General features: G+C 41.5%; 1 protein-coding gene across 1 annotated transcript; it reads right to left on the reverse strand.

Annotated features, from left to right (window-relative positions):
- Window positions 1-18,843: 18,843 nt before the first annotated feature.
- LOC136434746 (melatonin receptor type 1A-A-like) lies at window positions 18,844-22,290 on the reverse strand. The gene is made up of 2 exons (XM_066427787.1): window positions 21,391-22,290; window positions 18,844-19,418 (listed from the first exon to the last, which is right to left on the reverse strand). The coding sequence occupies exons 1-2, from the start codon at window positions 22,099-22,101 to the stop codon at window positions 19,005-19,007; spliced, it is 1,125 nt and encodes a 374-aa protein (XP_066283884.1). The 5' UTR covers window positions 22,102-22,290; the 3' UTR covers window positions 18,844-19,004.
- Window positions 22,291-25,870: the final 3,580 nt, after the last annotated feature.

Below are 25,870 nucleotides of genomic sequence, written 5' to 3' on the forward strand. Positions count from 1 at the left end.
CACACTATCGTAAGCTGGGTTTTTAATCAATATCTAAACATATATCATGACAGGCAGTTTCTATGTAATATCGTATTGCACTGGACCTTTGATGTATGAATAGTTGACAAATGATTCAATATATAGACTGAGTCCTGGGGTATGCAAACTGTCGTTTGATGGGAATGGAATCGGTATCTAATGAAATATCAGAAGGGTCCATTTACAGTGGTATACAACGGATCAGTCTGTATCTGTATCTCAACATATATGGCCGGTATAACCACCCTTCATCCTACAACCACAAATCTCAAATATAACAGACAAATCTCATGTCCGTGTTATATCGTGTTGCACTGGACCTTTGATGTGTGAACATTTGACAAATGGTTCAATACCTCGACAAGGTCCCAGGACAGGCACACTATAGTTGGATGGGAACTGTATCGCTATCTAATGAAATATCATAGCAGTCAATTTCCGTGTTACATAGCATCCGTCACATATGAGGCTGGCACAGGGGCTTTGCAAATCTGGAGTATGAAGAAGGCAGGCACATTCACACTGTCGTTTGATGGGAATTGAATAGGTATTTAATGACATATCCCGACAGGCATGCAATTACCCGGGCTCACCCATACACTAATTAAGCGTTACTCAAGCAACTGTATATAATATACGTTGAAACAGTCAGACGTTTCAGACAGCATCCGCTGTCTTTCGTCAGTGACTAAGGATAGGACTGGACAACCAAGTTTTATACCAAAACTCTGAATAGATATGTTAAACATGGCAAACAACCACCGAATAAATCAATGTGTCACTGACATTGTCTTTGTTAAACAGTTGAAGTTGCATCATTCCTACAATCATTAATGGACGTTTTTTCTTCGTTACCTCATGCTTATAAATGTCATTTGACAAATGGTTCAATGCCTTGACATCGGCCCAGGGCAGACACACTATAGTTTGGCTGGAATTGTATCAGTATTTAGCGAAATATCCCAACAGGCAATTACTCGGTTTTAAGGCTATACGTACATTGATTGGGGGTAAATGACCTGTGAAATAAAACCTGGCCAGTGACCTATATATCCACTAGATTGACCACCGAGGAAAAAGCGTGTCAATAGCTTTGTCATCATATAGCCAAATCAAACTGATACTTACTATGTCGAAAAAGTGGACTGAATGCCATCAGTCCTACAATACAAGTGTGCCATACTGCCCGATCATTAATGCACTGCTCCTCATTAACCCATGCTTATGACATATTGACTGTATAACCAATGATAATGATGATGGTTGATGTATGGACATTTGACCAGCAATGGTTGGCTATATTGACATGCTTCCAGGGCAGACACACTATAATTGAAGGGAAATTGTATCTGTATCAAGTTGCATCATTCCTACAATCATTAATGTACGTTTTTTTTCCTAACCCTTGCTTTTGACATTTGACAAATGGTTCAATACCTTGACATGGTCCCAGGACACCCACACTGTGATTTGACAGGAATTGTATCAGCATCTAATGAAATATCCCAGCAAGCAATTACTCGGCTCACCGGCTGACCGCACACTAATTGAGGGTAAATGACCTGCTTACAGTGACATTACGCCTGGACAGTAACCTATATCCGCCGAATGAACCACTGAGGAACGTGTCATTGACGTTGCCATCATATAGTCATCATACACCCAATAGCCATAAATACACTCACTTTGTTGAAAAGCTTCTACAATCATTAATGTACGTGTTTTTCTCCATTTACCCAATGCTTATGACATTTGACAAATGGTTTAATACCTTGACATGGTCCCAGGACAAGCACACTATAATTTGACAGTAATTTTATCATTATCTAATGAGATATCCCAACAGGCAATTACTCGGTTCCCCGGCTCATCCGAACAAATAATTAAGGGCGAATGACCTGCTTACAGTGACATAACGCCTGGACAGTTACCAACAACCGCCGAATAAACCGTTGAGGAGCGTGTCACCGACGTTGCCTTGTTAAAGAGTTGGAGTTGCGTCATTCCTACAATCATTAATGTACATTTTTTCTTCATTGACCCATGCTCATGACATTTGACAAATGGTTTAATACCTTGACTTGGTCCCAGGACAAGCACACTATAATTTGACTGGAATTGTATCAGTATCTAATGAGATATCCCAACAGGCAATTACTCGGTTCCCCGGCCCATCCGTACATTAATCAAGGATAAATGACCTGTCCCGAGCAATTTAAGGTGACAAAACGCCTGGCCAGTGACCTACAAACATCGAATAAACGTCTAAGGGAAAAGCGTGTCTCCAACGTTGTCATCATAAAGCCAAGTCAAACTGACACTCACTTTTGCTAGGGTCACATTTCCAATCCGGGGCCCGGCCGGGCAGTCTTCGGAAACGAAAAGTATGATATAAAAGACAACAAAAACACAAAACGTACCCAAAATTATTTAAGAGCATAGCTTGTGCAAATTTATTGAAATACACTTTGTTTTTTCGTTTCCGCAAACAGCCCGGCTGGGTCCCGGTTAGGAAATGTGTTGAAAATTTTAAATTTCATCATTCCTACAATCATTGATCGCCACCACACTTTTCCTTAATCAACCCATGATTATGACATTATGACTGTATAACTGATAATAATAATGATGGCTTGCGATTGGTCCAAACAAATTGGCTATACATCAATGATATTAATAAACAGGAACAAATGAACTGGACTGAATGCGTTATCTTCTTGATGAGGGTAATCAGCTCGAATTTTCCCTTCGCCCTTTCCCCTGCTTTTGGGCGTAATCACCCCACTACGCGGTCCCCGGTGGGCGGTGTATCTGGCGAAGGCAGCCACCATGAACAACTGTTGGAGAATAGATGATTCACACCTGAGGTCAGAATATCAGTACGCTCAGTGCAACCATAACAAGAAATTGAATATCTCACAACTCCCCGAAACACTTCTGAATTTCTTGTTTTAGTCATTATGAAAAAGAGAAAAATAAGTCGAAACCAACAAGTAACACACTCATTTCCATCTCACATCCTACCACTGTGCAATAACAGAGAGCACACACCAGGGCACACAAACAATACTAGGTAATAACTTTACAGCCTTTCAATTCAAGGATAAGTCATTGAAAAACGGCTTTCCAGACCATAAAATGTTTGATATCAGGGAACACTAGTTCTTTACCTCTATCTACATAGCCGGTTAAACCGACCTTCGGCGTAACACACCTATTACCTTCGCCGAGAAGGTTATGCATAGGGTAGCATTTGTGTGTGTATGTATGTATGTATGTAATAATAACTATGTATGTATGTATGTATGTGTGTGTGTAACTTACCACCATAACTCGAGAATGCTTGGATAGATTGTTTTGGTATTTGGTATGTTGGTAGGTCTTGATGACACCTGGAAATGATTAGATTTTGGGTCCCCTAGTTGGTGGCTTCGTATAGGCTAAAGAAGGATCGAGTGAGTGAGTGAGTAGGTGAGTGAAGGAGTTAGAGTAAGTGTGATAATGGGATTTATTCCGACTATTGCCCTTAACCCATTTAAAAGCATTCACAATCGAACACCCCCGCTGCTTCAAAGTAAGCTTTACACAGGTGTAGCCAGGCGATAAGGGTTTACAGATAAGCACAAAGGTCTTACTCCCGACGATAGGTCATCAGCTGGAGCCACATCAGATTTGGAATGAGTCTTGCATCTTTGCAATTTTTTCAAAGACTCGGAAACTTCTGGAAAAAAGTTGAAAACATGTTGAATCATAATGGTACTGTAAAGATAACCAAATTGTTGATATTTCTCGGACTCAGCCATTATCTGGACGTCAATGTGGCTGTGAACAAAGTGATTTCTGAGGCAAAATTTGTTGTTTACAAATCATGGATAAAGCATAAGGACAGTAACAGAGACCTGATGAATGACAATTTGTGGAACACTTCACTGTTCGACTCTGTAATGTTCAACAGTCCGCACCCTTAGCCCTGTACATTGTTGTTTATTTACATTTTATATTGTGTGTATGATTGTCCACATGTTATACATATTGTGTTATCAATAAAGGTTTTAAAAGAATATAAAAGAATCTTTGCAATTTTCTAGACCTGTAACCACAAAGCCTACAGCCAGGAGTTCGCTACCCCCAGACCCCGGGGAAGACCACCCAAGAGATGGAAAGACCAGATCGTGAAGGACACTGGGTTAAACATTCGGGAAGCAGAGGCTAGGGCAAGGGACAGGACTTCTTGGAGGCCTGGAAAGCAAGGGGCCAGTTTCTGGCCTGTGCACGTAGGCTAGGCAGGTAGGCAGTAACCACAATTGAATCAATACCTTGCGCCAGATTGGGCTCATTACTTATCATCTCGCTATTTTGTCTTATCTATTGAAAAACCTTTGGTGGCTCCATTAGTCCTGCTTGTGAGACGTGAACATGCAATTTCCGGCCTCTTTGATTCAAGTCTGTTGAGTCAAGTCAGGTCAAAATTGGAGTCAGAAGACCTTTATTAGCGTTTGGCAGACAGTCAACACTCTGAATTAAACCTAACTGACACAGCCTATTCATTTAAAAACATTCATCATTTTCAAAAGAAATGACTTTAAAATCACAGCAAGCAGCAATACCACAATAAATCTTAAATACGTACTGTATGTGTCATTATATCAAAAGACATACTAGATAATAAGAAAGCTCGTAATCAATACGGAGACCGCGTGTCATGATTAATGGTGATGTCAGCACCTCGATTGAAGACAGTCAAGTCTGGCACCTGAGTTCTGCCCTTTGACACGACACTGTCCTAATATTTAACTGCGATCAATCCGAGGGTCGAGAAGAGAATACAGGTTGCCGTGGCTCGGGTAGTAATTCGTCTATCCGAGGATCTGATCACGTCTATGTTCATCCAGGCTGCCAGACTGATCTTTGGAAACCTCCTTATAAGCCACCTTATCTACGTAACGATCTTTGGCTGCTCCCTGGATGCTCATCAGTCCTGCTTGCGGGACGAGAACGTAAGATTTTCAAGGCGGCGTATCTAATTTAGATGTCATGCCCTTTGACTCAACACTGTCGAACTTTTTACTTGAAACAATCTGAGTGTCAAGAAGAGAATACAAGTAGTGATGATTCGGTTGTTACGTTTACCCAATGTCATGGAACCTAGGATCTAATGACGTCTAACCCTAAAAAAACCTGTGATGTTTGAAAACCTCCTTATGGCCACCCCACCCCACCCCTTTATACATCTTTGGCGGTTCCTTCAGTCCTGCTTGTGGAACGTGAACGTGCGATTTTCAAGGCGGCGTATCTAAATGTAGGTATCATGCCCTTTGGCTCAACACTGTCGAAATATATTTGTATTGTATTGTATTGTATTGTATTTATTGACAATAAGCAATTAATAGTGTCAAGAAGAGAATACAAGTAGTTGTGCCTCGGTTGTTAACATTTTACATCAGTACTCCAATCAATGTCAGTGTCAAGAAGTGTCACTGTTGATGATATTTCAATCAATCCGGGAGGGTCGAGAACAGAATATACGCGTGGCTCTGGTAGCATTTAGTTTCCCCAAAGTCGTCAATCCGAGGATTTAATAACGTCTATGATCACGAGAAATACCGTCTGCCCAGACTGACCTTTGGAAACGTCCTTATGACCCCCTCCCACACTTATATACGTACCGATTCTTGCCGGTTCCTTCAGTCTTGCTTGTGGAACATGAACGTGCAATTTTGAAGCTTAAGGCGGCGAATCTACATGTAGATGCCATGCCCTTTGGCTCAACACTGTCGAATAGTTCACTTTAAGCGATAAAGAGTGTGAAGAAGAGAACACAAGTAGTGGTGCCCCGGTTGTTAACATTTTACTTCAATCCAATCTGAGAATCAAGAAGTGTCACTGTCTGTGATATTTCAATCAATCGGAGGGTCGAGAAGACTTTACCAAAAGTCGTCAATCCTATGATCGAATCACGTCTATGTTCACGAGAAGTACCGTCTACCCCATCTGACCTTTAGAAACCTCCTTATGACCCCCCCCCCACATTCATTTTTGTACCGATTCTTGCCGTTTACTTCAGTCTTGCTTGTGGAACCGTGATGAACGTGCTATTTTCAAGGCTGCGTATCTAGATCTGTTGACCATGCCCGTGTCATGATCAGCGGCAGTGTGAGCTTCTCAACTTTTATATATCAACTCACAGCCGAGTCCTGAACTTTGAGTCCACACTGTCGAACATTTCACTTCAATCCATCTGAGTGCCAAGAAGAGAGTGAAGTTCGACCAAGGTCGTCTATCCTAGGATCTAATCACTTCAATGATCACGAGAAATACCGTCTGCCCAGGCTGATCTTTGAAACCTTATACTTACCGATCTTTGACGGTTCCTTCAGTCTTGCTTGTGGGACGTGAACGTGCGATTTTCAAGGCGGCGTATGTACATGTAGGTGTCATGCCCTTTGGCTCAACACTGTCGAATAGTTTACTTTGAGCAATCATACAAGAGTGTCAAGAAGAGAATACAAGTAGTGATGCATTTTACTTCAATCAAATCTGAGTGTCAAGAGGTGTCACTGTCTATGATATTTCAATCAATCGGAGGGTCGAGAACAGAATACACACGTGGCTTGGGTAGTAATTAGTACCCAAAGTCGTCTATCCTAGGAATCAACCACGTATGATCACGACTGACCTTTGGAAACCTCCTTGTGACCCCCTCCCCCACCCAATGGGACGTGAACGTGCGATCATCTTCAAGGCTGAGTATCTAGATCTGTTGACCACGTGTCATGATCAGCGGTTATGTGAGCTTCTTGACTTTTGTATAACAACTCACACCCGAGTCCTGCCCTTTGGCTCAACACTGTCAAACATTTCACTTCCATCCATCTGAGTGTCAAGAAGAGAGTCAAGTAGTGGTGCTCAGGGTGTTAAGTTTCACCAAGGTCATCTATCCTGTCGTCTTATCTCGTCTGGGAGCACGCGAAATGCCGCCTGCCCAGACCGATTCGTGGAAAACCTCCACTGATATGCCTCCTAAAAGTCTTGTTTTCTCCGGACTCAAACCAGCTCAGGGGCGCACCCGGGGAGCCATACTCTCAAATATCAACAATCAACAATCAACGTTAGAACAAATACATACAAATATTCATTCTTCCCCCGCTACCCCAGGGTCATCTGGGGGAACACCATGACTATGATGACTCGTGGCTTCTTAATTTTTCTTGAAGCTTCTTTCCACAGAAAATAACGTACATACATACATACATACATACATACATACATACATACATACATACATACATACATACATACATACATACATAAATACATACATACATACATATTCACATATTCACATAGCAATATCAAAACGTCGCTAAAACATTTTTTCCAACAAAACTCCGGTAATATCAATTATGGTTAACACTGAGTGCGATCGCGAGACACTATATTCTGCCTCATTCAACTGCTATTGTACAAATGAAATGACATAAAATATATTCACTGTAGACAGTAGCCGGCTGAACTCATAGATTTTGAAAACCCTTCATGGATACGCATCCATTCAAAGTGACCCCGTGTATCGGGGAAGAATTTGATCCTTTATATCAACGAATTACAGACCTTGGTGCTCTGTGCTAAGAATCTTACAACTTCTTTTCTAAAAGTACTTGGCCCTCGCTAGACAAGAAGGCCATGGTAGTTGTCCCCAGTCGACTTGTACAAAGCGTGTGAGAAGAATCACTACAAGGAGAGACATCCTTCCATTTTAGTTCAGGGTCTATCCATCCAGTTATTCATTGAGACTTCAAAATTGAACAGCTAATGTCCGACTTTATCCCCCGCAGATTCCTAGAAGAAACCAATAGATTTCATCGATCATTTTTCATACATTCAAAAAGTCATCCATTTATTCATTATTATCACATAGGTAGATGGCGTCGACCAATCAGAAGCCTCCATTGCCCACAATAAGTGGTCTGTTATCACGCCATAACACACCACTTATTGACGTCATGTCAGAACACAACCGTTCCATTTTGTAGAGGGGGTATCTTTTTGATGAATCTTTTTCTTATACTTGTTAAGAGTATCTTTATTGTCTTAAAATTCCCAAACATTTCCTTAGCATACATGGACAATACATGAAAAAAGGAAAACAAATTCAATTCAAGTACAATTCAAACGGAAGGACTACAAACAATATTTATCACACCCCCACCGTCAAAGTGGAACCGGCCCAGATCAGACGACATTGGAACCCGCTCGAATTCGACGGAGCTGAGTACCACAGTTTTTCGTCAAAGAACTGTCAGACGCCGACTTAGAGTCAGTTTTCGGGTCATTGGAAGCTGGGTAAGACGCCCAGGAACATGCTGAAGGAGTTCAGGGGCGAGAAACTGGCGCAAATTTGCGGAGAGGACACTCGGGAGCGAAAATAGGTTTGGATTCCAGGCTAACGTATTTCCCCAAGCTAATCTTGGCAGTGAAAAAATCGCCCATGAAGCCGCCGAACTTCTCCCCAGTTTCTACCCAGGGGGACCCCAGGAAGGTATGTTCACGTTTCTGAGGGGTTTTACCCGGCGAAAATTAAAAATATTGCCGGCAAATTGATGTCGCCGTGTTCAAAACAAACGTGACACGCACTAAACACGCCCCCCTCCCCATGACAAATGTCACGTAAACCGATGTGTTGGCATCGAAAAAATTACGGTCAAAATCGCCAAAATTCTTACAAGTTTCTACCTACAAGGATCTCAGCAAGATACGTGTACGCTTCTGTGGGATTATTTTCCGGCTTGAGCAAGAATTATCCCGGGAAACTACAAGCAAATCATGAAAGGGAATGTAAACATGCTTGATTGTTCTTACCACAGCCAACTAAGCGTTTAACAATCGGGCGTCAGGAATTGTGAAAATTGAACAGAAATTTAAAATTATACCGCCCGATATAAAGTCTACGTGTCCATAACAATAAGACAAGTTACTGCTTGTTTACATTGGATTATATAAAGATCGTATGTGCATTGGATTGATTTTACATGTATAGTATTAAATAAAGAATCTATGTATTATACAGCGGATTTGTCTCTCTTATATGGGTCAGTTTGGATAGGCTATGTGAGGGGTTTTACCCGGCGAAAATTAAAATTATATGGGTCAGTTTGGATAGGCTATGTGAGGGGTTTTACCCGGCGAAAATTAAAAATAAATGGGTCAGTTTGGATAGGCTATGTGATAATAACGTTAATGACCCACCTGTTCCTCGGTTTATATGGTGTCATAACGCTTCGCTCACTCGGTGGTTTTATTCGATGGTTATAGCACCTGACCAGGCGTTATGACACCATATAAACCTCGGGGCGGGTCATTAACCCTTAATTATTCATTCATTCACTCATTCACTCATTCACTCATTCACTCATTCACTCATTCACTCATTCATTCATCCATTCATTCGTTCAGAATATTATTAACATATCCTTGTGCCCATGACTGGTCCATGCGTTGTGAAACCCATTGTTAACCACCACCTGATTTTCAGTCTCAGCACACTTTATCCTAAGCTTGTTTGACTGACACGCTTTTCAGTCCGCCCCACATGCTTACACTAGGTCAGACAAGTGTCTGCATGCAAGTATTGAATCTCATCTTCTAATAATTACGTAAAGGAGACTTTAATACTCAATTCAGAGAATAGTGTCCTTAAAATAGGCTTCATCTATTCGGTGGCATATACAAAGGTCTCAGTATCGTGCCATGAGAATATTTTGATTTGATTTGATTTGATTTGATTGGGATTGGGACCATACAATACACGTGAGACAAAGGCAGCTACTGCGGGTGCCGTGACCCACACATAGAGTATTGCATAATGCGTAGCAAAATATGTATTGAATAGACTTAGCTGTAGGTCTACTAATCACAAACGAAGCCATAAATAAGTTATAAAAAGTAGCAAGATAAAGCACAACATTCCATTTCAATTGTCTGGTATAGGCACTATAGTAGCTCCAGTTCATACGGCTTTTTAAGGTTAAACTACATTGAGATTCTTTTTTTCCCATTTCTATCATATGCGTGTGTTTCCTACAATCCGCGGACAGTAATGCATTGAATCGCATTGAGACCCATTATTGTGTCTGGGTCAATGCCCGTCTATCGTGCTAGGGGATTATTTTTGAAGCACAACCGATGACTAAGTACATTTGCACTTCATCATCAATTCCCATCACCAAATTATGCTGCCAAATTGATGTGGATTTTAATAATCTTCTTATAAAACTTGCCACGCATACAAGTGACGACATCAATGGACACTGAGTCAATCCCAACCCAAGTAGACCATATCGTATGTGAGCAACTTGCTGTGAAATCATGGTGCTTTGTGATATAAACCACGCACAAAACTAGTCACGCATTGACAGAATGGTGCAGAAATTATAGATCCTACAGTGGACTTTTTTGTTGATTGTCTAAATTTGAGCAATTAAAGTATTAAATATGATATCTTAGTCTAGTGGTTAGTGACCATGTACTATTAATCAGAAAGTCGGAAGATCACATTTCAGTCTGCTGTCGCTCACTCAACTACTGCAAACTACTGTACTTGAAAAGGTTGCAGTCTTTATGATCACATGCCAAGGTTCCTCCTGATTTTATGTGAAGTGTAGCCGTACATGTATTGTGACTTGTAATGTGGCGCATATTTATTTCATGTGTTAACAAAGAGATAGACCATCTAAATTCCTAAGAATTGCTGACACCCCCCCTAGAGACAAGAAAAGACAGAAATATAGTGTGAAGAGCTGATCCATCTTGAAAACTGCAACATAATTGATAGACCCGTCAAAGATATCTGGTGAAGATTCTGTATTTGATAATGAGTCAGCAGTCCACGAGAGATAAAAAGAGACACACACTGGGTAAGACAGAACAGTTGGTCGACAGGAATAGAGAGGAGAGGATGTGAGTGTGGAATAAAGATCGTTCCTCGGTCACGGCAACTCTTGTAATTGTGTGCCTGTCCTCACTTCACCCCGAAGTCCGGTAGAATCCTCATTTCTCTACACAGTCATGTACTTGTCGATACGAGTTTGGTGAATCGAACTTGTACATTGACTGTTCCGTATATATAAACAGAATCCTTCGCCTTTCCCGTTATTGCTGGCGCCAGAGAAAGAATAGCTTTTCATTAAGCCGAAACTACATTGAGATGCTTTTCCCATTTCCATTATAGTCTTTAATGTCATCCAACGACAGTCAATGTTAACGAAGTCAGTAACATAACACCGACGTTATCGTCCCGATCGCAGGGAGTTCATCGCTGTGGTGTACTGTAAATACAGAAATGTTCGCGGTGGTTTTATCTTCGCGGTTTTCGCGGTGAACTCTTTACCACGAACTTAAAACCACCGCGTAAAGCCTTTCCATTGTGTGACTGTAGCGCTACTGTTGTTCCAAACGCTGACTCAAACCCACCGCGAACACTCCATTTTATCCCTACCGCGAAATAAAATCCCCGCGAACATTTCTGCATTTACAGTATTATTGTGCAAGGTAATCTTTCAGACGTGCCCTTTTGACGCTTGCGGAAGAATCGAAGGTTAGGAGGCCCATTCTCACGACAGAGGCACGTTGCGTTAAGTCGAGTGCCATGTGCGTGGGCTGCAGCTATTAGTTTCCTTTTGGTAGCGGAAGGAATCGACTTGTTTTTTCCTCAGCTGACGTGTTTTTGTCTAGAGGGACAGACGGTAAAAGACAGACACTTAAAGCCCATTTAAAATGCACGGACGGCTGCACATGGCAGTTGAACCGTGTATAACGTTAACGCACGTCGGTGGAATAAAAAACTTGGTTTTGTACAGCGAGTCTCTCTATTCAGTGACTTACCGGACGGATGAAACTATTCACGGCGTTTATAAATCGGAGCGATCACAGTAAAGAAATGAAGACACAATAGATAATTGTTAAACCGTGGCCACGTTTCACGGTGAAATGTCACCACAAGATGACGCCTACTGCGCGATCAATACTTTCATATTGAATTAACGACCATGTGTGCATGGCACTGAATAATCCATATCGTTGCTGAAGGTTAGGTGGGCCTTCGATTGAACAGTGGTTTTATGTCTGCACGCAGCACATAGAATGCTACCTATGCCGACATGTTACTTGGACTGGTAGGCATGTGTTGACAGATAGATAGATACTAGCAGACAGATAGATAGATAGATACATAGATATATAGATTTATTGATTCATTTATTTGCAAATATATAGATGTAAACAATACATCCAAATATACACACATGCAAATATATACACATGCAAATATACATACATGCATACATACATACATATATACATACGAACGTGTACATAGATGAATGCAGGTAGATAAGTTAGTCTAAGGTCACAGTAAGGTGGTCGTCTGACTGGTACAGAGTATCATGGCTTCATGCCAAGCACGCAGATGAAACATTTACAACATCATTTTCTGTGCGCTATAGTTACCTTGCCGATAGCGATTGCCATAACGAGGCTACCATAATATGTCACGCATTTGTCGATGCACCTTTCAATAGAGATAGACAACAACAAAAATAGAAATCGTACGCAAAACTATTTCTATTGATTAACAAATGAGCTACAGGACACCACACTAGAAGTTATTCACATGTATATGCACTACTAGATATCCTTGTTCTATAGGATGTACTGATTAGCATACGTACACATCCGTATACAACCTTGAGCAATGTTAGTGTACATTTCATTGTACAAGAATGGTAACAAGTCCTATGTGAGAACACAAAAGTATGGTTAAAGAACGACTTATCCTTGCACAGTTAAAAAAGACTTATGACTTGTTAGTTCTACTGTGATATTTAAAATTAGTTGATGTTTGTTTCCCGATTGTTTCACAGTTGATGTTCACTTCAAGGAATGAATGAAGTTGGCGAAAAACGACAATTGAAGAATGAAAATTAAAACTGACAATTAAAGACAAATGAAGGTTCAGCGAAAAATAACAACACAACATGTAGGTTGTACATTCTAGAATGAAATAGATGGTTTAAAACAGAGACATATTTCAAAAGCTATTCCTCATCAATACTTTAGTACAACCTTTGTTCGTAGGGCGAGGATAATCCATGATATTTGACGACACACGTGTGCCGACACGCTGTCCCGTCAAGCCGGTAACCTTTGGTATTTCAAGGGATTCATTCCAATTAGTGAGTTGTACCGCTGGATCCAGCTCGGCCTTGCCGGCAGTGACGGACTGTTCCGTGCAAAGGCGGCCATCGCCAAGAAATTGTGCTCGTCTCCCAAAGGAAATGGTAATGGCGTGTTGGCCAAGAAATCGAACTCGGAAAAAATTGGAGTCATCAATCAGATGAAAGCTTGACGTGATTTCCATCGCCGATGAAGGATGGTTTGCAAAAACGTCATCAATCTCCAATAATAGGGAAAACTCATCATTTGTTAGATTGAACATTGATGTGGCTGATAAAGTATATTATCTGCGCTAGAGGTTTCCGAAGTCATGCTGACATAGCAACAATGACGCTAGCCATCAACAGAATTAATAAGAATAAGAATTAAAATAGAATTACAGAATCTATCAATCATTCAAATGTACATTGTAGCTGATCCTTGAGAAATATCTGTGACTATTTATGAAAGTAAGATTACATTTTAAGACGTGTGTCAGCTGTCCTTACGTCGTGTTCTGTGTTGTAAATGAAAAGTCTTTTTAAATAGCACCATTGGTAAACTTTGTATATTTGTATATAATCACATAATTTTTATGCGAGCAAATGTGAAAATACTCGCCAATTCAGACTTGCCAGTCTGCGATGTGGTATTTGTCAATAAAGTTTCAAAAGTTTCATTTTACTGCTCATAAAAGGTACAACATCCAGAAGATACCAAAACACCAAACGCCTTCACTTTCTATGCTACTCTATTCTACTCTATTTCATAACCGATACTTACTTAGGACTGTACATAGTTGCAGCAAGTACGCATGGGACATTATTTACTTTACTAATTAGTTGGGAAAAGTATATATTCAGGTTATATTACAGTTCTTGTAACACAACCAAGTCTTCGTCTTATATGTCAACATTTCAGAGGCCCTCCTGCTAACTTCCTCGTGCGGCAATAATTGGAACGATAATTGCAAGTTCATGTCCTCCGTTGGCTAATTGCAGGTACGTTGTAGAAATATACTGAAACCCTACATGTGACAGTTAACTGTAATTGACATCGTTGTAACACTAGTATCCTAATCAGGCCGAATAAGCATCAATATTGATACCTTTTATTACAATCGGATAGATCTGAGTCCGATTTAAAACTCCTGAAAATTTGGGGCTTGTATCATGGGAAGTGAGAAAGTTATAGTGAATTATGTTAATGATTATGGTTTTTTCTGTCCTTTTATGGTGCCATGACTGACCCATAGGGATAAATACTTCTTCCAATAAATTCTTCAAAATCGTAAATTTTAAAAAACAAATTAGAAAATCTCAACTTTGTCGTATTATCAAGCGAAAAAAACATTGTGATAGGGAGAATTTGATCTATGACACTGTACCATTGTCAATAATGTGTACCTTATGCAAACATTTGGTGTGCCATGTCTACTAGTATGATAGCAAAGAACTACTAAAACGTTCGCAGGCAAGCAGAATTTCCAGGAATTCGCGATCGGGTCTGTAAAAAGGAAAATCGACCATCCCAGGCGACTTGCAAAGCTGGAGCTATTCCCAGGAAGCTCTTAACAGTTTGTATTGATAGACGATATCTTAAACTGTGCCAAAGGTGGCACGTGGCGATAACGTTACCGCTAATTTTTCTTCTTTGTGGGATGTGTCATTAACGATATCCTTGACGTCACGGAAAGCGACGATTAAAGGCTGCCGGTTATCTACTGTCACTTCACACAAAATTACCTATCGATTGCCGAGTCTCTCAATCATCATTAAAAATCGCTTGATTACTAAAAAATGCCCCAGGTAGGATTTGAAATTGATCGATCATATGTCTTATATAGAGTCAAACGTTTTATTTTTAAGTCAAATTATCAACAAGTAAGAGCATAACTGAAAGTCGCTTTTATTTCAAAACCATGTTTATTGACATACAAATGTAAACTGTGCTAAACATTATATGCATCATCATCAACAAAATGAGGGCAATATGACGATATACAAATTCATCTTTACAAAGATGTCTTATGTAGGTAAATAAAACATTTTCAAGACCATTCAAAGATACCAGAATAATGCATTTAACATAATATTCCACAGTGAACAAAACGCTTTTCAAGACAGATTGCACTTAAATGGACCGTTCCAGTCGAACACCAATAGCCCCGCCCCCTGTTCTATTTCGAACACCTCCGTCAAAAACAGTTCTATATATTTTATATGGTGTTCGACGGGAACGTCACACCGTGATAACGGTAACGCTAGCTTGTCTTATTACGTCTGCAATCATAGCCGGGGCCGTTAATCGTTATCTAACTACCCTTGGTCTAACTCATGGGGGGTAATCAGGCACAGGAGGTAGTTATCAGCCCATTCCCACCAAATTACCTATCGATCTTCCGCAGAACCCCAAAATGCAGCTCCACAAGTCTAGACTTAAACTCTAGATACTTTGGCCTTGGAAGTAACACAGTTTATAACATACATTAAGAACATCTAAATGAGAATGTACAAGCAGCTGACATACTCAAGTCTCAACTTAAACTCTAGATACTTTGGCAACTGCACAGAACGCAGTTCATAACATAAGAAATCTTAATGATAATATACAAGGTGTCAAGCAGCATCCTCTCGTCTCAACTTAAACTCTAGATACTTCGGCAATTGCAAAGTGACACAATTCATAACATTAGAACATCTAAATGAGAATATACAAGCAACTGACACCCTAGCCATCGATGTATGTACTGCATACAAGTCAAAGTTAATTGGAAAACAATTGCATCAGGTACAATATATGGCAAATAAGATGGAATATTAAAAACTACAAGCTGAATTTATCTATACTATGTTAGTGTGCTGATCTAACATCATTACTCGATACATAGTATAATGGAATATACGCAAAATACCAACCTAAATGTTTATGCAGACTTTGGACTATATCACTAAGATCCAAAATAGACACAGCAAGAATAAAAGAGCATTATCAAATCGCAACTAGTGCTCTAAAGAATTAATAGAAATGATAAACGCGTTTTTACGGTTAACTTATCTGTTCTTAAATTTGTGGGTTGTCTCTGTGGTTAATCTTGACCTTGCAGACGCTGGAGGTAGTTTGCGGTTGCTTCCAACCAAATTAACTATTGATCTTACTCGGGAGCCGATTGAGTTTCAAAAGACCAAAGTAAACTACGACGTGTTTTAGGCAAAGTATTGAGTTAAGTATAGATTTCTGCAAAACCTCGTAGAATAGGTCCCGAATTGTCTAACTAGGCGGAAGGATGGGATTCCATGTAGAAGGTTCTGGAAGCAAGTGGGCCAGAAAAGCCGATGAGGGCAGACGGGTCGGTTGGAAACTAAAGAATTTGTCTGGCAAATCTTAGTCTTTTGTTGGATAAAACTTAAGTCTTAAAGTCATGCTGTTTTAGCAACGTGGTAAGCCTTCGCTTTAAAGTTGATTTATTATTTATAATCTGAGGACATTAAGCGACGACCCAGGGCTCAGTCACACATTACAAACCTGTGCGTGCGTGACTAAACTGAGGTTCTGTTCTACCACACGTTACGGTCGCCCACTGTACGATTTGTATCTGTGTACTTAAAGGAGTCCTAAAGTCCAGGGGGGGGGGAGTTATTTTCCAATAGATGATTTTTTTAGGAAGTTTTAGGAAGTAAAAATGAATACGTTTTACAGTATACGATAAAGTACCCACTAGTCCAATGCGCATCAAAAAGTATTCAGTATTCTACCGAATTCCCCAGGTGACCCTCTATTTTCTGATTAATTAAATTCAACAACCTCAGCCTATGGCTTATTACAATGTGCCTGACAAGGCCTGACAAAAGTTAGATTATAAAAAGAATGTCAGGGTGGTTTGTGTTCTTTTATATCTTATTAACAATTGGCCTTCTTATTGTGCTTAACTCCCCTCATCTATGCCAAAAATACTCACCCATTAAAGATGTATGTTTACACATAGGGAATACATGGGTAGGGTCTCCAAGGGTTTAGTGAGTATCATATTGTTTTAAAAAACACACCTTTTGTAATTCACCAAAAGCAAAATTCTGTAAACAGTCGGCTGATTTTGTATTCATTGATACATAATCTATTGGAAAATAACACCGCCTTCTGGAGTTTAGGACTCCTTTAACAGATATGGAAAACGTGATGTGATTTGTAATCGCAGAGAATGGTGATCCGTTTGTTTTTGCCTCAGTGCAGTAATTGTGAAGATTGGAACGGTGTTTATAGCAGGAGACAGCTAGGCACTCAGGTTGGGATTAAGTGGTGGAATCCTCATCACATCATAGATGTCAAATGAGACAAGGCAATTTTAAAGGGAGATTTTCGCAAAGGCGGTTGGAACCTAGTCTCCAAGCAGACCTACGGGTTGCAAAGACCGTATCCAACTTATATCCAACTGGCAGAAGGAACTTTTATTGCAACCCGTAGGTCTGCCTGGAGACCACCATTGACTGTCAGCTAAGCAATGGTCCTGCTTACACCCCCATTCCAGTAGGGCGTCGACCTCGCTGCGACCTAAAATTTTGACAGGTGAAGCAACGAATTTCATAGATAGAAAACGAGTCTTTTAACGCTTTGTGTGTTTTGTTGTCTTTTTAGTCGTACGTTTACATGTTGCATGGTATTCTGTATGAGTTATGAACTTAAGTCAAGGTTTACACAAATCAATTTCGCTGTCTGGTGGAATTAGGGCTTGGCAGAATCGGGTGCACCTTCGCTGTTTCCTTGAATTACAGCCTTCTTTCTTTGCCTAATGCACTTGTTCCATTACCCACATTACGTATGGTGACTTCTCTCCTAGCAGTTACTGAAGGGAAAGATCGTTACTTCTTCTGATGGGTATCCGTTTTCTGACGGTCGATCCCTCCAACTCGCACCAGTCAGAGGAAGTTAACGATCCCTCCCTTCAAACTTCTGATTGAATTGAAGAGAACGTTGACCTGACATCCAGGGTGCGCACGCTCGATAGAAATCGGAACCACGTACAGTGATGATTTGTGAGCGCTGCTAGACTCCTAATGCACTGCCTCCATTATCCACAGCTCCCTCGAGGTACAGTGTCTAAGTGGGTCCAAATTTACCGGTGCCAAGTTCTTAAGTCAATCATCATTTTCGTGAAGCCGTGACAAATGAGATTTGGCTTTATTTAATTCTGCTGCCAACCCCGGACCTACTCTAACGTAGTTGTCAATGTGGACACGGCCTGTTTTGTCCCCTCTGGCACAAAACTCCTTCCCTCGCGGATTACGAGAGTAAATGGCTTGTCCTTATGGGAGCAAGGCCATCAGAGAAAGCCAACAAAACGCCAACGTTGTGCGTGTGCAAGACAGCAATAATGCGGGTAGCGTTTATGACCGCTTCAAAATAATTACGCCTTAAAAATTCTACCAAGTGCACGTTCAGAAGGCTGTCTGGTGTTTGTATTTACAAGTCTCGGTACATCTTACTGTCGTACAATGGCGTAGTCCTCTTGGCTATACTATTGTTGTGCTATATATATATACATAATTGTTATTCCTCTCATTGGAGATAGAAATTCCGTATAAAATGTTTAAACGACAGAGAAAATTCTGGCAGGACAACATCACAGGGTGAACGTTCCTAACCCTGGTCGAAAGGCTGACTGCTGTAATAAACAGACGAGCCTGGAGACAGATGTCCATCTTCATTTCTACCCCCTCACGACCTGGAGGTCAAGAGACTACTTAGGTAGGTAGGTATAGAATGTTTGTACGTAAGAGTCACACCTGAGTGGCCAGGCCTAGGATTTCGCACACCGGAGTCGTCAGGTTGTCGTCGTCATCTTCCGACTTCGACGTGGAGACGTACGGCCTGTCAGCGTCCGTCATGCAGTTCGTCACCGCGGCCTTCATCCCGAACTGCGAGACGCAGCTCTGCTCCTTAGAGTTCACCTTCCGGACGGAGGTGCAGGACAGCAGCGCGCGGTAGGCCAGGCGGAACTCCTTCTGCCGCACGGTGTAGATGATGGGGTTGATGGAGCTGTTGCTCAGCAGGAGGATGTGGGCGAACAGGTTGAGTTCCGGCGGCATGGGGCGGACTTGTACATCCAGGATGATCATGACGATCTCCGGGAGGGTGCTCACCACGAACACGCAGAAGATGACGAACATGTGTTTAGTTCTGTGGATGGTCACCTGCAAGAAAAGACGACTCATGAGATATTGTAAATGCATTCGACTTCGCGTGGTTTTTATTTCGCGCTAAGGCGAAGATTGAGTGTTCGCGGTGGTTTTAAGTTTGCGGCAGCGCTATATAGTCACATACTGCTACAGTATTGGACACAATGTTTGCGGTGGCCTTAAGTTTGCGGTGAAACGGTAGCCTCGATAATTGCGAACATAAAACCACCGCGAACATTTCTGCATTTACAGTACGCCCCGTATCACCTGGAACAACTCGCCCCCTACCCATTCGGGACAACTCGGCACCAAACTCAGGACAAGTCGGCACCAAGTCCATCAGCAAACGGAACGGAAACGTGTTAAAGATCAATGTGAGAAATAAAACATGTTTAACTGCCAAACATTTCGTCTCAACGTTTACGGAAATATTGAAACTCTGCAGTTCACTCCACCGTAATGCTTTGAATATCAATAAGGGAGTTTTATCATCTCGGTTGTCTTGACGCGTTTTTAAAACCTACAAACTGTTAAAATCTATTAATATGACCTTGGCTATGGTCACGTGTCACGGCCATTGGGACAAGCCAAAACTATCATGAAAAGAACCGTCCATGGAGGAAGAAAGAGAGGTAGACAACGGAAAAGATGGAAGGATGCTATCTGGGAATATTAGGCATGAAACTAAATGAAAAACTAAGAAAAGCAGAAAACCAAGAATGGTGAAGAAAACACTGGTTGCCATATCCTCTCAGGTCTAACATCCTCTGTGGTGCCCCAATGGTTCAATACTTAGACCAAGGGATAACGTTACATGAGCTGAGACGAATATTGATCTGCTATAAGTCCTGCAAAACATGGCAGCACTGTGACTTTAAGACCCGAGTACAACATCTCCATAGTATTACGTCTATGCCATGGCAAACTGTTAAAGAAAAGCTGCTAGTGGACACCATCTCTTAGTTCCAGAGGATCCTTGCCACACAACAGCCAGCCGTTCTCTACAGCCAGTATTTTGTTACACATAAGCACAGCTACAAGACACGTCATACCATCAAAAACACATACAGACTATTGAAACTGAAATGCTTTATGGCGTTCAATCTGCAAATGTCGACAAGGGCTTCTCATGTATATAAATCAGTAAGATGTAGAATGTAAATACTAGCTGTAATGACATTTATGTAGTTTCTATGTCTCATGGACGTATGTTTTATGTCCAAGAAGATTCACCATCACCATCATTCCAGGGTGGTATCACTCCTATGGAGGAACCCCTCGCTTGACTGCCCCTAGTCTTTTTTAAGTCTCTCAGATCTTGGCCATGTAGGGCCAAGGAAAATTAGCTGCTTACAAACCTTGTATGTTAGATAAAGTATCCAAGTATCCAAAATGACCTAGTCGTTTAGTTTTATTCTTTGACTTCATTTTTTCATTATATAATATTTATCACTTAATTTGGTTCATTTAATTTATGCTTTACTAATCGTAGTTACCTCGGTGGCCAACATATAAGCTTGTAAGCTTTCGGCCACCCTTGTACATTTGTATTATGATTTTTTCATTCATGTTTATCTATACAGGAAGAAATACACTCAGTTTTTCAGGTACCCCTGGTTTCACAATATAAAAACGCAAACTACGACTAATTACACATTAACAATTATAATAATAACCAATCATAAATCCACGTTACATACAGTACAGATATCAATTACCGCCGGTAATGCCATTTTAAATGTCTTGTAATTACATGTAAGTGCAGTTCGTTGTTCCAGTGAGAGAGTGTTCCGTAACTGAGTTCCCGTAATGTTGCAGGCTGCTGCGGTATGATGCTACTCTAGCTGATGGACAGTGAAGTAGGCGGGGGTCGAAATCCCTCATCCGTTTGGCCTCTGTGCGTGTTTATGCTTTTACCGTAATTCTATTATTGTTTAAACTTGCACCTTTGATATGTGATGAATAAATAATATTAGATTATATTTACCTGCAGAGCCTCGTCGCCTCGCGTCTTGTCCGCACTCCTCTTGATACTGAGGAAGATGTTGACGTAACACGCCGTCACGACCACGTTCGTCGCCATGACGGCGAAGGCAGGGAACGTCAGGTAGTAGTAGAACGTCAGCTCGGAGCGGAAGTTGTAGTCGCAGGCGCCCAGGAACCGGTCGTAGCCGAGCTGCCCGAACCCCACGAACGGCGGCACGGCGATGCCCACGGCGAGGACCCAGGACGCGGCCACCATCGCCAGGCAGCGCTTGAAGCTGTAGTTCTCCCGGTACACTCCCGGCGGCTTGGTGACGCGGCAGTTGCAGTTCAAGGCGATCAGACCCACCGCCATGGTGGACTCCATGAGGCTGACGACGTTGATCGCGGCCGCGGCGCTGCACATGGCGCTGTCGAAGACCCAGCTGGCCCTGATGACCGACACGGCCGACACGGGGTCATAGCAGGCCGCCACCAGCAGGTCGCTCACGCACAGGTTGAAGATGAACAGGTTGTTGGTGTTGCGGAGACGCCGGTCCACAAGGATGGCCAGGAGGACCATGACGTTCCCCACGACGCCGGCCAGCGCGAGGAGGCCGTATATCGCCCCGGCGAACCACTTCTCCCACGGCTGCTGCAGCATCATCACGGCCGCCGCCGGCTCGACCATGATCGTTCCGTTGCCGTGTCTCGGCATCAGCCCCGAGCCGTTCATTTCAGTGGCACCCTGTCTAGGTCCGTCACGACCGCCTCCGCTACTGACAGCTCGATAAATCTTGTCGTCTTAGATAATACATCGGAGCAGAAATCGATCCGTGGCGCGGCGCGGAGAAAGGTTTTCTGGTGGAGGTAGCTGGGGTTCCCTGCACAGTATGTAAGAACAATACCTGAGTGCCCAGCACATGCGTAGTGCGCACACCGAAGGGGAAACCTTATACCAGGCACCGCACATAATCTCTGGTACTGGCTGTTTGAACGCAATTCGTTGTTCCTGGTCCAATTTTTTTTCTCGGTTGCGTTGAATTTGCAATTGGTTTTGTGTGGGGGGGGGGGGGGGGGGCTGGCGGCGTACAAGTATCAAACTGGAAAATTTCGAATTTTCAAATTTTTGCCTTTATGTGAAAAGATCTTGAGCTGATAGTCAACAATGGAGTAGAGTGAAGATACTCAAATGATAATGTTTCATAACAACAACGCGTGACGAATATCAAGAAGCGCACTTATGTTAATTCTAAAATACGTAGTTATAGGAAATATGAATATGCATTTATGTTGCATTTACTAGCTGCATTATTTTGTATCTATATAGCCGGTATAACCGCCATTCGGTGCAACACACCAGCTTCGCAGACACGCGGCGCGGAAGCAGCTGGCTATATTACACTGAACGTCCTGTTACACCTAGTCTTTGCACATATCTGACTGCAACCGTTCTTAAAAGCTATTTAGTTAGGATGCTCGTACAGTGCTTGATGACAACGAGTTCCATTCTACTATGTTTGAGACGCCAAACTACAAATGGAACCAGAATGTTGTTCATGAAGGTAAGATTCAACCCTCATGATGCTAGGGTCACATTTCCAAGTCGGGGCCCGGTCGGGCTATTTGCGAAAACGAAAAATAAAAAGATGCGTATAAAAAAAAAAAATACACATCTTATGGCTAGGAGTAATTTTTCTCGTTTTGTGTATTTGTTGTCTTTTCTATAATTTTTTTCGTTCCCGCAAACTGCCCGACCGGGCCCAGCTTTGGAAATGGCACCAAAGCATAACAAGGCAAGCGTGGGTGAACACAGTGACTGAGCTACGCTGGGAGTTCAATGCCCCTGCTAGACTAGTAAGATTCATATGTAACACCTCCGCCTGCGTCACTGGACCATTTGTTTCAGTTTTTTTGGCACAGAGAGTTCCCTGCACAGTATGTATGGTTGCCCAGCACATACGTTGTGTGCACACCAAGTGAATCCTTATTCCAGGAACCGCACATAATCTCTGGTACTGGCAGCTTGAACGTAATTCCTTGTTAACAGTCTCCTTCCTAGTCCATTTATTTTGCTCGGTTGCGTTGAAGTTGCCGTATGTTTAGGCGAAAAGCAAAATCCACAGTGTGAAAGCAAGTGTTCTTTTGAAAAAATGTCAAAATTCACATTTTTGTCCCTTGAGATCTCTTTGCAAAAAGATATTGAATCTATAGTCAAACGTTGGATAGAGTGAAGGTTTAAGAATAAATGGCACATACTCGAATTATGATATCAATGTAGATATATTTCATAACAACAAGTGAAAACCAGGCTCTCTTATCTTATTTCCAAATGATTTGTGTAGTGTCCACCAGACTGACCACGATGGCTAAAAGGGAGAATGATTTGACAGGGGAGCTTGACTACCAAAGGGGTTGACTGTCCGCGTGAGTGTGAGTCAGTAAGTCAGTCAGTGTGTGTTCCTGTGCATGTGTTTGCCATGTGTGCGCACGAATATCTAGGGGAATATGTTCATGTATGTGTGAGAGTGAGTGAGTGTGTGTGCATGTATGTGCGTGTGTGCATGTTTGTGGTATGGACAAATTTGTGCGTGTTTGTTATACATGTACGTTTGTAGTGTGCAGATGTGCATTTACGAAATCTTTATTGACACAACAAAAGTACAGCGACTTTCATAAGGTCTAATACATCTATACATACAGTCAAGTGGACACAAATGAATTAATCTATGTACATGCATATGTATATGAATAGATATGAGTAAATCAACATGTTGAGTCCAACGTATTATTTTCATATTTTGTTCTAAGGTCTAGACTTGATCTTTGATATATTGACCAATTTGTACGCAGTAAGGGTTATCTCCCCCTAGAAAATAGTTGAATTTATCTATGGAATGGGATTTTTATGAACAAATAGAAAGAAAGTGGCCAGATTTGTGCGTGTATCATCATATCGTGAACAATCCATGATAAAGTGACGTTCATCATCAATTTGGACAGAACATCTGTGCTGATTAAGATAGAAGCAAAAAAATAAACATGACTTTAAATCTAGACACACGAAGGAACCTTTTTTTCATCCTCAAACAGCATTTCCTGGTCTGTGAAAGCGTATTAACACCTCGTGTAAACTCTCATGTTTGTATTGTCCTTGTAGTATGCAGTATACTACAAAAAGTACAAAGCAATATACTTCACATCATTGGGAGTTATACAGCTACATGTAGGTAAAAGCTTTTCAATGACACAACTACAACAAGTACAAAGCAAACCAAAAGTAATACTTCAGTTCATTTGAAGCAATAGCATCTAGATAATATGCTTTTGAAGGACACCAGCTACGTGGTATAAACGACTTAATCAACATCTTGATCATACTTCCTGGATAGATCTTTGTCACCATGGCTACTTGTTGCATTCTCCGTCATTTCTGACGCCTTTTGCGTCATATGAAGGACAGCACGGTGTTTCTGTCACGTAGACCACGAAATGTTACCAATTATAGGCGATAAAGATATTCTCTGTGTGGGTGCGCGCGCGTGTGTGTACGTACGCGTGAAAAAACGGAACGCACCGAAGTATGAGCGCCCTCCTCCAAAGTATAGTTTTTATCTTGTACAACTGATGTGCCATTCTATTCTATTCTAACCTATCCTATCATGTCATTTTTCATTCCACTATATTTCATTCTAGTCCGTTCTATTTCATGATATTCTTCTCTATTCTACTCTACTCTACTCTATTCTACTCTGCTCTACTCTACTCTACTCTACTCTACTCTACTCTACTCTACTCTACTCTACTCTACTCTACTCTACTCTACTCTACTCTACTCTACTCTGCTCTGCTCTATTCTATTCTATTCCCATTCCGTCTGTTCCATTCCATCTATTCCATAACATTCTATTCTATTATATTCCATAACATTTTATTCTAATTCATTTCATACTACCCTGTTCTGTTTTAAGTGGCAATCTTTACTATGTATCTTGTGTTTCTTGTCATACACTTGTATTTTTCGTTCCCGTCTAGTTTGGAAATGTGAACGTAGCATCATGTTCCCTTGTGACTTATGGTGCGATCCCATTTCCAATCCGGGGGCCCGGCAGGGCAGCTTGTGGGAGCAAAAATATGATATAAAAGAGAACAAAAGACACAAAACGTAAAAAAAAATTACTCCTAACCATACACTGTGTATTTTTCTTGATATGCATTTTTTTCGTCCCCGCTAACGGGCCGGGCCCTGTTTGGAATTGTGACCCTAGCATTAGGCATCACGTTCGCCTGTTGCGGGCTTTTAAATACATGTACCTGCTCTACTGCAGCTCACCGCACCATTATTGATGATGTAAGGCTAACCTCTCATGTGTTAACATGGTTCACAGCGGCACTCTGGAACTCTTAAGGTGGGCGTGGAATAAATTCCATATTACTTGAGAAACATATTGAGTAGCTTTTGCACTTAAAGTGCGTCAAACTTAAATAACCTACATGGTTCATCC

Source organism: Branchiostoma lanceolatum, chromosome 5 (genome assembly GCF_035083965.1).
Source record: "Branchiostoma lanceolatum isolate klBraLanc5 chromosome 5, klBraLanc5.hap2, whole genome shotgun sequence".
NCBI lineage: Eukaryota > Metazoa > Chordata > Leptocardii > Amphioxiformes > Branchiostomatidae > Branchiostoma > Branchiostoma lanceolatum.